The sequence below is a fragment of the Narcine bancroftii genome, chromosome 2 (genome assembly GCF_036971445.1).
Source record: "Narcine bancroftii isolate sNarBan1 chromosome 2, sNarBan1.hap1, whole genome shotgun sequence".
Taxonomy (NCBI): Eukaryota; Metazoa; Chordata; class Chondrichthyes; order Torpediniformes; family Narcinidae; genus Narcine; species Narcine bancroftii.
The window spans coordinates 352,173,194-352,188,914 of NC_091470.1; the positions used below are offsets into that span (position 1 = coordinate 352,173,194).

A 15,721-nucleotide genomic window follows, 5' to 3' on the forward strand; every position below is an offset into this window, starting at 1 on the left:
CTTGCCCCCTCAGGGTTTTCCAGATGATAACCTCTTTCTTTCAGGTCAACCACAGAGTTCTTTGTTGTTTCACTTATTCCATGTGAAACATTAGACAGCCAGTCCTCTCCTCTTGCATGAACCACAAGGGCTTTGACCAGGCTAAACCAAGAACTCACAACCCGTCTTCCAAATGGGATTTTTCCACAAGCTTGCCAGCTTGTCCTATTCCAGTCCCACCTGCTGCTGCTGACTGTAGTACTGTAGAACTGAACTCTCTCTCTCTCTCTCTCTCTTAGAAAAAGCTGTTCAATTCTCTGCTTGCATAAACCACATGACCCCCTTAGAGCAGCAAGCTGCTCTCCCAGACAGCCTGTGGCTCCAAACTACTCTTCCAATCACTTTCATCTGTTGCTTTTCAAAACAACAAACCAGTAGTGAAGTGACCTGGGCACTCCCCAAAGATTTTGCAAAGGCCCCCAGAAGCCGCCCCATCTGGCTTGAGCAGAGCTCCAGTATTTTAAATGAGATATGTTTTGAAGTATTTGTATGTGACCTACACTAAAAAAACCTGCCTCAATTTATCTCCCAAAAACATATCGATATACAATACAAACACAACATAATCCGTGACACAAGGAATATCACATTTAATTATGAAATGATCAAAAGACATCTATCTACCATTATCATAACCATTACCCAGTTTTAAAATTCCTTTATTAGTCCATATATTTAAAATTTATCTTTTGAAAATATTAATAAGGGATTCATTAATGGTGTTTTTAACGAAAGAAGATTTCCATCAATTTCTAGTTTAACTTTATTCCAAACACTAAGCAAATGTTTTAAAAAAGGGAATCTTTTGTATAGATTTGATTCCATTTATAAATAAACTTCTGGTATAATTTCTCCTATTCTATTTAATTCAATATCCACCAACAATTTGTATCTCTATTCCCATCTGTATTAACCTTGTTCAATTTGTCACAACTCTCATTCTGAACTTTCTTGTTGACTTGTCATTTTTTCTAAATCTCTTTGACCCTGGTCCATAATGATTCAGTCCCTGTACTATTAAGGGATACAACAGAAAATCCAAATAGTTGCACGCGACTGCTTGGTGATGATAAACAAATGTTTACGCTATTTCTTCCCCCCCCCCCTCCATAATGGTTCCTTTCCCATAAACTGCTTGAAAAGATACAGCAGTCGACCATACATTTACTTAAAGATATGTTTATAGTTCAGCAAAAGGGCAGTTCTCAAGCTGGGCCAGAAAGGAAGTTGCAGCCAAAAATTTCAATGGGCAGGATCGCATGTGAACAGATATAGCTCTGCTTCGGAAAACAGGCCAGCTCCGAGATGGGTTTCATTCATTGCTCAGATTCATTTTATGGAAAAGGCAGTTGAGAACGTCATGAATTCCGCAGAAGAGACAGGAGTTGTATTGCACACTGTGGGAATCCTGTTCTGTAAGAGGAACTGGATTCCCCCCTGTTCAGGACCTTCAAAGTACTCTTCAAACTTAGTATTCACTTTGATAAAAATATGTACAAATCATAGATATCACTATGTCAGGATTTTGCCAGTCTGTTTATTGTACCTTGTACTGTTCAGCAATGAACTTCACTGAATCATTGCATTTATTTTTTTTAAAACTGTTGATTATTTATGTTGGCTCAATGCTAAACTCAAAATAGTTTCCATGAAAATCTAAAGCACCTGGTCCTTGTGATGCACATTAAAGTTCCACATAATTCCATGTCGTCAGCCAGGTCATTGAACTACATGCTCTTAGTCATAGGGTCAGACCCATCGTCCCGGCGGTTTGGAGACAACAGGTTTTTGACTCTATCCACAGACTGGCTCACCCATCCAACAGGACCATAGTCCGGCTGGTGGCCAGCAATACATGTGGCATGGATGGGTCAGTGGGTGGGTGAAGGCGTGCACACAGTGCCAAACAACCAAGGTACAGCAGCACACCAAGACCCCACCTCGAGCCCACAGAACGAAGGTTCGACCACATCCACATGTACATAGAAGAACCTTTGCCGGTATCCCAAGGTTTCCACTATCTGTTCACGAAGGTCGACCGCTTCATCAGGTGGCCAGAAGCAGTCCTGCTGACAGACACATCCACAACCTCATGTGCCAGGGCTCTCATCTCATCCTGGGTGGCATGGTTCGGGTTACCATCCCACATCACAACCGACAGAGGGGCCCAGTTCACCTCCAGTCTGTGGTCCGACCTCGCCAGCCTGTGGGGCGCCCAGCTGCATCACACAACAGCATACCACCCACAGTCCAATGGGTTGGTGGAGTGCTTCTACAGGCACCTCAAAAACATGCTCATGACCAGACTCCAAGGACCCAACTGGGTAGACGATGGGCGTTGCTGGGCATCCATATGGTCCCCAAGGAGGACCTCAATACTCGTCTACAGAGCACCACTGGTCGTCTCCGGAGAATTTGAACCATGCCCAGGTGGGCAGCAGGACAACTCTGCAGCAGGCCAAAGGAAAGAGTCAGCAATGTGGTCATGATTCCACCTTCCAGGCACAGACATGCAAGGACCAACATACCCAAAGACCTGCAGGACTGTGAGTATGTTTTCATTTGCAGGGATCCACATTGACCACCACTTCAGAGGTCATATGACAGTCCATTCCTGGTCATCCGCAACAACAGGACCATGTTAGAGGTGAAAGTCGGAGGAAAGACGGAGGTCTTCACTACAGACAGTTTGAAGATGGCACACCTGGACCCGATGCACCTGGTCGAGACAACAGCACCACACCAAAGAGGCAGGCCACCGAAAGCTGCAGAGACTTTGCCTCCAGGCAACAAGGATAATATTACTGATTCTGGGAGGGGGGGGGCATCATGTGGCAGCCTGCCATTACAGTGATTGAGCCGGCACTCCAGGAGGTGAGTGCAAACAAAAGCCAGCTGCCTGCGCAGCGGCACTTGCCCCAACAAGCGAACCAGCGGGTGAACAGCAAGGTCAGTTTAAAGGCCAGCATCCCCAAAATGATGCTGGCCTTGCTGCGCAGCCAACAGACAGACAGCACATGGGGAAGAAGGGTGTTGTTATGCAGGAAAGTACCCACGTGTGGTAAACCCATTTTTGTTATGCATGTTGTGACGTCAGCCAAGGGGGGCCCACAGCAGGAACAGTGCAAGTATAAAAGACGGGCCTGAGTCCTAATAAAATTCAGAGCTTAACCTGACTACACTGGGTGGGTGTGTCTTCTTTTGAGTAGCGCGGGGCTACACCTTCCTATTTACATGGATTCCTGGATAAATCAAATTCTGCCCCATCTAAGCTACTGAGAATATCCCAATCAACACTGAGGAACTAAAAGACTCCCACCATGACAACATCATTAATTTTACAACTTTCCATAATCTGACTACATATCTGTTCCTTCACATTTTGTTGGCTATCAGGAGGCCTTTGTATAGCCTCAGAGTGATTGCACCTTTCTTATTTCTGATGTTTACCCGTACTATCTTAATAGTTGACCCCATCAAAATATTCTCTCTCTGAATACCACTGTAACACTGTCCCTGATTAGCAACGCAACACCTCCACCTCAAAATCTACTTGGACAATGAAATACACTTCATTTAATTTTGTCAAGGGCTTAATGAATATTTTTTCTATTACTTAGTATTTTTTACCTCTCAGGATGAATTAGCTGTGGTATTTGGGATTTAAATCACAGGTAATCTATCTGAGTTTCTATTTGGGTACAATGACATCAATCAGACTATGACCAGCAAGTACCACAGGTCAAATTTATTAGCATCCAATTGTACATGGACAACCTGACAAAACAGTGATCTCCGGTCCTCAAACACACAACCAGACATAACACGCATACAGACAAATGATGCATATGTAGCACATGTATACACATATAAAAATAAATAGATATCATTTAATAAATAGTAGGGGTCTCAGAGGAAAAATTAGTGGGAGCAATTCTTCAGTCACTCAGCAGTCTCACTGCCTGTGAGAAAAAGCTGATCCTCAGCCTGGTCGTTCTGAGTCTTAGGCTCCTGTATCTCTTTCCTGACAGAAGTAGCTGAAATACGCTGTGTGTGGCGTGGAAGGGATCCTCATTGATTTTGCACACCCTCTTCAAACAACAATTATTATTCCAAATGCAATTAAAAATCTCTCCATACTGCAGCAAGACTCCAAGTAAATAATTATGATTCTTAACCTTTTGTAACATTTGGAACTACACCTTTCGATCTATCACAGAACACAATTGTGAAAGCTTATCCATAGACTCATGAGTGATTCCATCATATTCCTCCAAATCACAGCAACGATAAGAAATAATTCAACTAGGAAAGCAAATGTGGCAGATACAAAAATATGAACTTGATGGTAGAGCTACTCAGTGGGTTAGGCAAAGACATGGAGAGACAATACCGACAGTCTTTCTCTTTCCATTGATGCTGCCACTTCTGCGGAGAATATCTGTTTTCTATTTTGTGGCAAATAAGAAGTTCCTTGCAGAAAGGGAGATAAATACAGCATTGACATTTGGGGCTTAATTTCCCAAATGCACACCAGACCTTTCCTGGATTTTTATCCAAATTGTTTCCTATTTTCCTTACAAATGCTTGAAGTAGTTATTCAATTGTTCATAGGGCAACAGTTCCAAATCCAAATTGATTTCATGCAGCTATCTCACCAAAGAGATATGAGATAAAAGGAACCTGTAATATTTCAGTGAACTGTGGAAAGATGTTTCGTGGTTTATGAAAAGGATTCCAGCTTTCAACAATAAGCTGATGCATTTTGGAAGGTCAAACTTGAAGGCATGGTTAATGGTAGAATACTTAATAGTGTGGAAGAACAGAAGGACCTTGGGGTCCAAACCCATAGATTTCTCAAGGTTGATAGGTTAATTACTATGTCATGCTGAAGTTAATTAGAGAATTGAGTTCAGGAATCGTGAGGTGATCTTGCAGCTCTGTGAATCTCTGGTGAAATCACACTTATCATATTCATCACTGGTAACTTTTTACAGGAAGGTAGTAGAAGCTGAGGAGAGTGTGGAGAGGAAATTTACCAGGATGTTGCCTAGATTGGAAAATATGTCTTATGAGGCAAGGTTGGCAGAGATAAGGCTTTTCTCTTTCAAGCAAAGAAGGATGAGAGGTGGCTTAATAGAGATGTACAAGATTTTAAGAGGCACGAACAAGGAAGATAACCAACACCTTCTTACTAGGGCAGGAGAAGTAAACACCAGGGGACATCAGTACCAAGAGAAGAGAGAAAGGTTTAGGGGAGACTTAAGGGGCAAGATTAAAAAAAAACACGGAGGATTGTGGGTGCCTGGAATCCTTGCATTGTGGTGGGGGCTGGAACAAAAGGGGCATTTAAGAAACTCTTAGACAGGCACATGGATGAAAGAAAAATAGAGGGTTATGAGGTAGGGAAGGTTTCATTTTTTTAGGTATGTATAAAAATAATGAGTTAGTTGTGAATTTTCTACTCACTGCTGCCTGTACAATGTGGAACTCTGGTTGATAGTTCCATCTCCAGACTGCTGAGTTGAAGTGAATTAATACCACCTTGAGTCATAAGTTCATGAAAAAATACAAGTCCCCTGAATCACATGATCTCAATTGCCCAATCAGCTTCCTGCTGATCTGAGGTTTTCAAATCCAACTGCCCGAGTCACCTGATTTCAATTGCCAGATGCAGCCTTCAGATAAAAATCCTGCTGCTCTGCTACAGGTACATATAGGTTGGCACAACATCTTGGCTGAAGGACCTGGCCTATATTATGTATAAATGAGCGAAAACTCAAAAAGCCCTCAGAGGAGATATAACTTGGCAAGGATTTGACAGTGGGTACAAGTAACACTGAACAAGAAACAAATGTGCAAAACAGTTTGAGAGAGTTAATTAGAACAAGAGCAGGAGCAGAAAGAATTTGGACAGGATCATATTAAAACAGGGTACCAAGTTCTAATTCAGGCTTACAAAACACCTAAGCAAAAAGCAAGAAGCATATTTTATTTTTAAAAATTGTGATTTCATGTAACAAAAGCCTGACTAAAAGAGGGACAGGAATATGCTCTAGATACATCTCAATTCTTGGTTGTTCAGGAAACGCAGCGAAAGGAAGGGAGAGTGTCAATATTAATTAAGGAGAATTTTGGAGTTATGGAGAGAGAGGACCTCCTGGAATAAGCATATATAGAATCTATCTCTATACAAGAAATACTACAAGTGCATCTGCACCAATGGGACTATTCTACATGCAAGGAACTAATGGGAAAGATTTTGAGGAACACATTTGCAGAGAGAACACAGAGGTGCAAAACCCATAGGATAATGACAGTAAAGTGAGCACTGAAATAGACTGACAAAAAAAAAGGCAAAGGGGGAGTGAGGGTATTGTTTCTGAAGTGTGTTCAAGTGACCTTTCTTGATCAGCATTTGGGTACAAGTAAGGTAGAATTTGTTGGCTCTAGGAGATGAACCAGGCCACTTGGAGCAGGTGTCGGTGAGAGAACATTTGGGAATGAGCAGCCAGAAATTTGTAAGACTTTGAATAGCTGTGGGAAAGGATATATACCATTTCAACTGGAAAATGATTAATGAATGAAGGGTCATTGTCAACGGAACAAGAACAAATCTGGCCTGGATAATTAGAATTAAAGATTAACAGGCAAAACACATTGTTGAACAAAACATGACCTTTAAAGTGGAATAAAAACAGAAAATGTTAACTCCATAAATGCTGACTGATCTACTGAGTGTTTCAAATTTCCAGCAGCTGAACTTTTTTTTCATCTTTGTAGTGCAGATATTTCAAGTACAGTGCACAAAGGAGCTGAAGAAACAAAGCAGGTTGTGCAGCATCCATGGAGAGCAATAGGCAAGTCGATATTTCAGGGCTGAGCCCTTTTACACCTCATCTTCTGACTGGGCACCCTCTAACTAGATGGCATTAATATTGACTTCCCAGACTTCCATTATAACCACACCCCTCCCTTCTTCCCCAGCACCTTCCGCCAGCTTTGTCTTGCTCTTCCCTGTCTCCTTTTCTCACAAACATGATAAATTCTTACCTTGTCTCTTATCATATCTAATTAACACCTTTTGTTGGTCTGGAATCCTCCCAAGCCCAGCATTGTCTGAATTCTGAGATTTTCTGAGATTTCCTTCTCGTTCTGCTTATTCCTTGAAGAAGGGCTCAGGGCCGAAATGTTGGCGATATATCTTTGCTTTTTATGTACAGCTGAGTTACTCCAGTATTTCAGAGAGTTTTTACTACAATCACAGGGTCTGCAGTCTTAAGTTTTTCACTCATGTACTGATAGTCTGCTCTAATCTTATATACCTCCATTGTTACCTTTCACCGCTCCAAAGAGAAAAACCCTAGCTCTGTTAATATTGCTTCTAAATGATACAAGAACCTTTTCGTTGCATAGATTCTGGAATTCACAGCCAAGAGTAATGGGGGCATATTTAATTGCAGCATTCAAAAGAGAGCTGAATAAAGATCTAACTGGAAAGAATTTGCAGAGGAGAGGGAGGGAATGGGATCAGCTGAATTAAACAGAGCCAATGGAGACATGGTGTGATGAATGAGCTCTTTCCCTTTTGTAAACATCGAAAGGATCCCCCTGGGCAAAACTCGCAGAACGAGCAGGAAATTAATGACACAAACACACAAGGCACCACTCAGGATGCATGCGCTGCAGATCATCACAGAGCAAAATAATAAAAAGAAATCCACAAAAGAAAAGGAAATAAAGTCTTCTGAATGTCTTTGAAGAATGAATCCAACAGTTGTATTTGTTTGTCTTCTCCTATTTACAACCTCATCAGGGAACTCTGAGTTCATATCCTAATACTGTAAAAGGCTGAACAATGTTTATGTCACCACTGATGACCCTCTAGCAAAAAATGACATGGCATTTTTACACAGAAAGTTTGGAATTATTTTTTTTAATTAGCATGCTTACTTCCGGCATGTCCCAATGTAGTCATTTACACAGGGGCACTTTTAGGGCACTTTTACACAGCTTTCCTGTGTTGTGGATTTGGTCGGATGGGGAGTGTCGTATTCATTAGGCCCGTTTCTTATGGAGTGGCTGCGGTCAATTTACACTGCAGCTGCTCCACAAAATGTGCAGGGGTACGAGTGGAAAAATTACGGGATGAAATTTGGATTAAAAAATTCTGTCCCGACATTTTTACACTGCCACCGGAGCAGAAATTTTCCGCTGTTCGGAGGCTGTGTAGAAGTGCCTATGGCCTCTGGTGGACCTGCTTTAAAAGATATTTGAAACTGTGGTTCAATTGAATCTGTCTGATTCAAAGAAATACTGTAATTGATATACTTGTTCATGATATGAAGCTCACACCATGATAAACATATCAATTATGAAGTTGAATCTTTGTAATATGTCTGTATTTTAAATATTTTCTCAAACTTTGCTATGCAGGTTATGATAAAAAATTATTTATGAAGCTGCATGGAACATATTGTTTCTTTTCATTTTAATATATTACAATTTTATCGCAAGATGTTTAAAAAAAGCCGCGTCAGTTCAAAAAGAAAGTCAATTTTGGGACACTGCTTTTGATATTTATGGCACTTTATAAAAAGATGTTAATATTTAAATGAAACAATACTCAGATGAAGTAAAGCAGAAACTAAAGCACTGTAGCTGAACTGTAATATTTATGTTGAATTGGTATCAATAAGATATTTGAAGAGTTTGTTTGCACTGAGCACGTTGATTTATTTCCTACAACCAAGTCAAAAAGAGCATTAATCAACCAAAGGAAATCCATTTCATATATTGTTAACCCTTTATGTTGAGTCAACTTTCAGAGATTAAGTCGTGATCTCATTGTGGTTTTGAAATTATTAGAGTTACTTCGAAACATAATCTTCTTGGAGGGAAAAACAGGAGGGATGGGACTCCAATTGCAGATAATTGGCTATTTCAACTTTTGCAATTCACATTTCCACTAGTCACAGCACTTTTTATTTCTAGTCATTCCAGTTGTATTTGTTTGTCTTCTCCTATTTACAACCTCATCAATTATTCAGCTCTGTTTCTCCTGCCTTCTTTCAGCCGCTGCCACCATCATTTCACCATTCAATCTCTTCTGTCTTCTGTCTTCCATTTTCACCATAGTTTTTAATCTCAAAATGTTCACCCTTCCAGTGCAAGGTAATTAACATGAAAATTAACTTTGTTAATCACTCCACAGGTGGAAGAAATGGAAACAAGTACGATTGGGGGATGTAAAAAAGAATTATATTATTAAATAAAAATAATTCAAGCCAGCAGAATGGGTAAATGAGGAAGAACTTGAAATGGTATCTCAGAATGTGATTCACAGCCACTGAGGTACCTTGGAAATGTTCTCCTGTGGTGCAAGAAAGTAACGAATTTCCAAACAGCAAGGAAGAGAAGGTCATTTTTCTGTCGATATAGAAAGAGGAAAAAAAGTTGCAAAAGTAAAGACAAGTCCCTCCAAAGATGAGAAGGAGAAATCAATAATGGGCAATGTAGAAACAGCCAAGCCCCTGAACTATTATTTTGTGTCAGTCTTTTCAGTAAAACCAATGATTAATGTTAAGTAGCTAATGAGGACTTCTCTACAACCAAGCTCATGAAAGAGTAGTGCTGGGCTAACGCATGAGTCCCCTTGACCCAAATCCGTGAATCCCACGATACTGGAAGAAATGTTAGAAGTTATAGTAAAGGTGTTTGTGATAATTTACCAAAATTCCCTGGATTCGGACAGGTACCGACAGATCTGAAGACAGCAAGGGCAACTCCACTGTAGCTTAACATCTGCAATTGGGAAAGGCCATGAAACTACCACTAAGGAAGAATAGCAAGTCATCTGGATAGATGTTGACACATCAGACAGATGCAGGATGGATTCAAGAAGTGCCGGTCATATTTAACTAACTTAGGATATTGCTAGAAAACATTTGCTAAGATGCCACATGAAGTTCAAGGGAGCCGTGGTTTCCTGGTGAAATTAAGAAGTTGGTTCGGGACAAGAGGGAGGACTATACCAAATATAAAAAAAAGGGATTGAGGAGATGTATGGTCGTTACTTAGATTGCAGGAAGAACCTTAAGTGGGAAATTAGAAAGGCAAAAAGAAGGAATGAGGTGTCCATAGCTAATAAGGCGAAGGTGAATCCAAAGGGTTTTTACAGATATGTGAACAGTAAAAGGAGGGTTAAGGATAGAATAGGTCCACTGGATGATGGGACCAGTTAGCTATGTCAGGAACCATATGAGATGGGAGAAATATCGAACAATTTTTTCTCGTCGATATTCATGAGGGAAAGGGACATTGGGCTATACGAGATAAGAGAGGCAAAGGGCTTAGTTATGGAGAGGATATGGATTAGTAAAGTGAGGATTTTGGAGCTTCTAGGGTCAATTAAGGTGAATAAGTCTCCTGGTCCTGATGGGATTTTTCCCAGGTCTTTAAGGGAGGTCAGGGAACAAATAGCGGGGACACTGACAGTGATTTTTCAAAGATCACTGGAGGATGGGGTGGTACCACAGGATTGGAGGGCTGCAAATGTAGATCCATTGTTCAAAAAGGGCATTAGGTGTAGGTCAAGTAATTATCGGCCAGTAAGTTTGACTTCGGAGGTGGGGAAGTTTATGGAGGGTATTCTTCAAGTTAGTATATATGCATATCTGGATAGGCAGGGATTGATTAGGGGCACCCAGCATGGATTTGTAAAAGGAAAGTCATGTTTGACGAACCTTGTTGAGTTTTTTGAGGAAGTGATAAAAAAGGTGGATGAAGGTAGAGCGGTTGATGTGATCTATTTGGATTTTAGTAAGGCTTTTGATAAGGTTCTGCATGGAAGGTTAATAAGGAAGATTCAGTCACTAGGAATTAGTAGAGAGATTGTGACATGGGTTCAGAGGTGGCTGGAAGATACACGGCAAAGTCATGGTGGACAACTGTCCGTCAGGTTGGAAGCCTATGACAAGCAGGGTGTCTTGTTGTTTATCATTTATATTAATGATTTAGAGGAGGATGTGGTTAACTAGGTAAGCAAATATGCAGATGATACGAAAATAGGGGGAGTAGTAGATAGTGAGGTAGATTTTCTTGGATTACGGAAGGATTTGGTTTGGAAGAATGGGATGAAAGATGGCAGATGGAATTCAATGTAGACAAGTGTGAGGTGTTGCATTTCGGTAAAAATAACCAGAATAGGACATGTACAGTTAAGGGGAGGGCATTGAGGCACGCAGAGGAGCAGAGGGACTTGGGGATTATGGTACAGAGTTCACTGAAAGTGGATTCCCATGTAGACAGGGTGGTTAAGAAGGCATATGGTATGTTGGCCTTCATAAATCATAGTATAGAGTACAGGAGCTGGGAAGTGATGCTGCAGCTGTTTAAGGCATTGGTGAGGCCAGGTTTGGAGTACTGTGCTCGGTTCTGGTCTCCAAATTATAGAAAGGATATATATAAGGTGTAGAGGGTGCAGAGAAGGTTTACAAGGATGTTGCCTAGCTTACATCATCTGCATTACAGGGAGAGATTAAGGACTGGGACTTTATTCATTGGAACGTAGACGATTGAGAGGGGACTTGATAGAGTTATTTAAAATTATGAAAGAAATAGATAGACTAGACATAAACAGATTCCCCTGAGGGCTGGCAAGGTTGGAACAAGAGTCCATGAGTTAAGGGTAAGGGGGCAAAACTTTAGGAGAAATATTAGAGGTGGCTTTTTCACTCAGTGAGTGGTGACAGAATGGAATGATCTTCCAAATGAGGTAGTTGTGGCCGGGTACCTTCTGTCATTTAGAAGGTTGGATGTGTACATGGAGGTGAGGGGTTGGTGGGTTATTGGCAGAGAGTGGGAGGGTTGAGCTAGTGGAGTTGTTCTAGTGAACTGGTGCGGACTCGAAAGGCTGACATGGCCTGTTTCCGCTCCGTATATGGTTATATGGTTAAAAGAATTATCCATAAGTAGGGGATGCATGGAGTTGTGGGTAAAGTATTAGCATGGATAGGGAATTGGTTAACCATAGAAGTTAGAGGATTGGGATAAATGGGCATTTCTCTGGTTGGTGATCAGTAGTTAGAGTAGCGACTTTCAAACTCCTCTCCTAAACTCACAATCCCTATGCCATAAGTATTCTGTGATTAATAAGGGATTACTTAGGGTGGTATGTGTAAGTGGGAAGAAAAAGTTTGAAAAACTCTGTTTTAATTGTATCTAATTGACTCATTATGTGCACAGTTTCATAATTCCAAAGGAAATAGGTCAATGACAATTTTTCTCAAGCAAAATATTTCAGTGACAATTGGGACTAGAGCAGTGATCCTCAACCTTCCCTTTCCACTCGCATACCACCTTAAGCAATCCCTTACTAATCACAGAGCACTTATGGCATGGGGATTATTTAAGGTGGAATATGAGTTGGGGTTAGGGAAGTTTGAAAACTAGATATAAAGGAAAGGTGCAAGGATTTGTGCTGAGCCTACAAATGTTCATAATAATGTATACATAAATCATCTGGAAAAAGAGATCAAGTGTCCCATATCTAAGATATAACACTTAATTGAGTGGAAAAACAAATTGTATAGAGGATTCAGGAGACTGCAGGGAGAAATAAGCCATTTTTACACAGAAAAGCTGCATTATTGCCATATACACAACCAGTTTCTGGAACCCAGCTTGGTTGTTTATAAAAAGCTGGCTCCATGAGTCCAATACACTCCACCACTGAGACTACCTACTTTGGCAGATCGAAGCCAGGTAAGCTTAGACGCACCCCAATCAATGCTTTCACACAGCACTCAAAAGGCGGATAAAACCCAACTTTCAATCACTGTGTAAAAGGGTCTACAGATAGTTTAAGCAAGTGGGCAAAGATCAGGCAGATGGAGTACAATGTTGGTCAATAGTTTATTGTCACATCAAGTTCAAGTTTGTTATCACCTGATTGTATATGTACAGCCCGAAAAAACAGCATTCTCATGTCCTCGATAATAAGTGATAAGGGCCCTCAATGACTTTGCGAGTCCTCTTCAGACAACGATCCCAGTAGATCATGTTGATTGGGGGTGGGGGGGGGGGGGGGAGTGGAGGGAAACCCTGGTGATCATGTGATTATGTGAAAAGGGAAGGTTCAAGAGCCTGATAGCAGTCGGAAAAAAACTTTTTCAGCCTAGATCCGGTTGATAGAGGCCTTTTAGTTTGTTGACTGCCTTCTTGAGGTAATGCCTCACATATTTCAGTGCATAGGAGGTCAGAGCCCAGAATGGACATAGCTAACTTTGTTATTTTCTGAAACCTTCTGCATTCCCGAGTAGTCAAATTCCCAAACCAGGCTGTAATACAACCAGCCAGAATACCTTACAGTGAAACCATACTTACTGTGTTCAATTCTGATCACCTCATGGAGATGGAAGCTATGGAGATTTTCCAGGATGTTACCTGGACTGGAGAATAAGTCTTATGAGGCAAGGTTAGCGGAGCTAGGACTTTTTTTCTTTGGAGCGTAGAAGGATGGGAGGAAACTTAAAAGAGATCTACAAGATTATAAGAGGCATAGATAGGGTGGACAGTCAGCACCTGTTTCCCAGGGCAGGAATAGCAAACACCAGAGGACATGTGTACAAAGTGAAGGGAGGGAAATTTATCTGATAATAAAGAAACAAAGAATTCTTATCAATACCATAACTGTCCCTCATCTGATCAAAAGATAAAAATTTACCTTCTTTAAAACAATCTACCAAATTTTCCACATCTTTAAATCTCCAATATAATAAACTTCAATTATGTACTGAGAAAGAAATAAGTTGATTATTATACAACGGAGTCAAGGCCGATAATTCACACCTAGAACCTATCATTTTCTTTTCCTTTGTCCATAACTTCATTAAATGTTTTAATATAGGCACATTATGTTGCTGTAACAAATTTACATTCCATCTAAACAAAATTTGATGTATTTCAAATTCAGAGATATTTGCCATCTCAATTTTGGCCCAGCTAGGGGGCCATTCCAAATCCATCAATGAACTAATAAATTTAAATTGAGCTGCTTCATAATAATTTTGAAAATGTGGTAAACGTAGTCTCCCTAACACATATTTCCAAGTTAATTTATTCAAGGCTACTCTTGAAAATTTACCTCTCCATAAAACTCCCTAACTATTTTATTCAAATCTCGAAAAAAAATTATCAAATAAATATGGAATAGATTGAAATAAATTAAGAGTGGGGGAGATTCAAACTAGAGGGCATGGTTTAAGATTGAAGGGGGAAAATTATAAGGGGAACCTGAGGGAAAATTTCTTTACGCAGAGGGTGGTTGGGATGTGGAATGAGCTTCCGGCAGACGTGGTTGAGGCGGGATCATTGGTTACATTTAAGGATGGACTGGATAGTTACATGGAGAGGAGAGGACTAGAGGGGTATGGACCGGGTGCTGGTCAGTGGGACTGGGAGGGTGGGGATTTGTCACAGCATGGACTAGTAGGGCCGAACTGGCCTGTTCTGTGCTGTAAGTGGTTATATGGTTATAAATATTGCATACGTGGAAAAATATTCATCTTAATTGTATTTATTCTCTTCTCTCTCTTTGGCTTGGCTTCGCGGATGAAGATTTATGGAGGGGTATGTCCACGTCTGCTGCAGGTTCATTGGTGACTGACAAGTCCGATGCGGGACAGGCAGGCACAGTTGCAGCGGTTGCAAGGGAAAATTGGTTGGTTGGGGTTGGATGTTGGGTTTTTCCTCCTTTGTCTTTTGTCAGTGAGGTGGGCTCTGCAGTCTTCTTCAAAGGAAGTTGCTGCCCGCTGAACTGTGAGGCATCAAGATGCACGGTTGGAGGCGATATCAGCCCACTGGCAGTGGTCAATGTGGCAGGCACCAAGAGATTTCTTTATGCAATCCTTGTACCTCTTCTTTGGTGCACCTCTGTCTCGCTGGCCAGTGGAGAGCTCGACATAGAACACAATCTTTGGAAGGCGATGGTCCTCCATTATGGTGACGTGACCCATCCAGCGCAGTTGGGTCTTCAGCAGCATGGATTCGATGCTTGCGGACTCTGCCAGCTCGAGTACTTCGATGTTGGTGATGAAGTCATTCCAATGAATGTTGAGGATGGAGCGGAGACAGCGCTGATGGAAGCGTTCTAGGAGCTATAGGTGATGCCGGTAGAGGACCTATGATTCGGAGCCATCAGGAGCATGGATATGACAACAGCTCTGTAAACACTGATCTTTGTGTGTTTCTTCAGGTGGTTGTTTTTCCAGACTCTTTTGTGTAGTCTTCCAAAGGCACTATTTGACTTGGCGAGTCTGTTGTCTATCTCTTTGTCGATCCTTGCATCCGATGAAATGGTGCAGCCGAGGTAGGTAAACTGGTTGACCGTTTTGAGTTCTGTGTGCCTGATGGAGATGTGGTGGGGCTGGTGGTCATGGTGAGGAGCTGGCTGATGGAGAACCTCAGTTTTCTTCAGGCTGACTTCCAGGCCAAACATTTTGGCAGTTTCCGCAAAACAGGACATCATGCGCTGGAGAGCTGGCTCTGAATGGGCAACTAAAGTGGCATCATCTGCAAAGAGTAGTTCACGGACAAGTTGCTCTTGTATCTTGGTGTGAGCTTGCAGGCTCCTCAGATTGAAGAGACTGCCATCCGTGCGATACCAGATGTAAACATCGTC

The 15,721-nt window shown here is 41.3% G+C and overlaps 1 protein-coding gene across 23 annotated transcripts in view; it reads left to right on the forward strand.

The window, feature by feature from the left end:
• The window catches only part of trpn1 (transient receptor potential cation channel, subfamily N, member 1), a 269,947-nt gene extending 262,898 nt beyond the window's left edge, over positions 1 to 7,049 (forward strand). For 19 of the 23 annotated variants that reach the window (XM_069922285.1, XM_069922291.1, XM_069922289.1 and 16 more), the window contains one exon: positions 6,828 to 7,043. In XM_069922285.1, the coding sequence (XP_069778386.1) occupies positions 6,828 to 6,922 (95 nt within the window). In that variant the 3' untranslated portion in view covers positions 6,923 to 7,043. Of the gene's footprint in view, positions 1 to 6,822 lie in introns of all 23 variants that reach the window. The other 4 variants (XM_069922300.1, XM_069922299.1, XM_069922294.1 and 1 more) reach the window with 3 other exon arrangements.
• Positions 7,050 to 15,721: the final 8,672 nt, after the last annotated feature.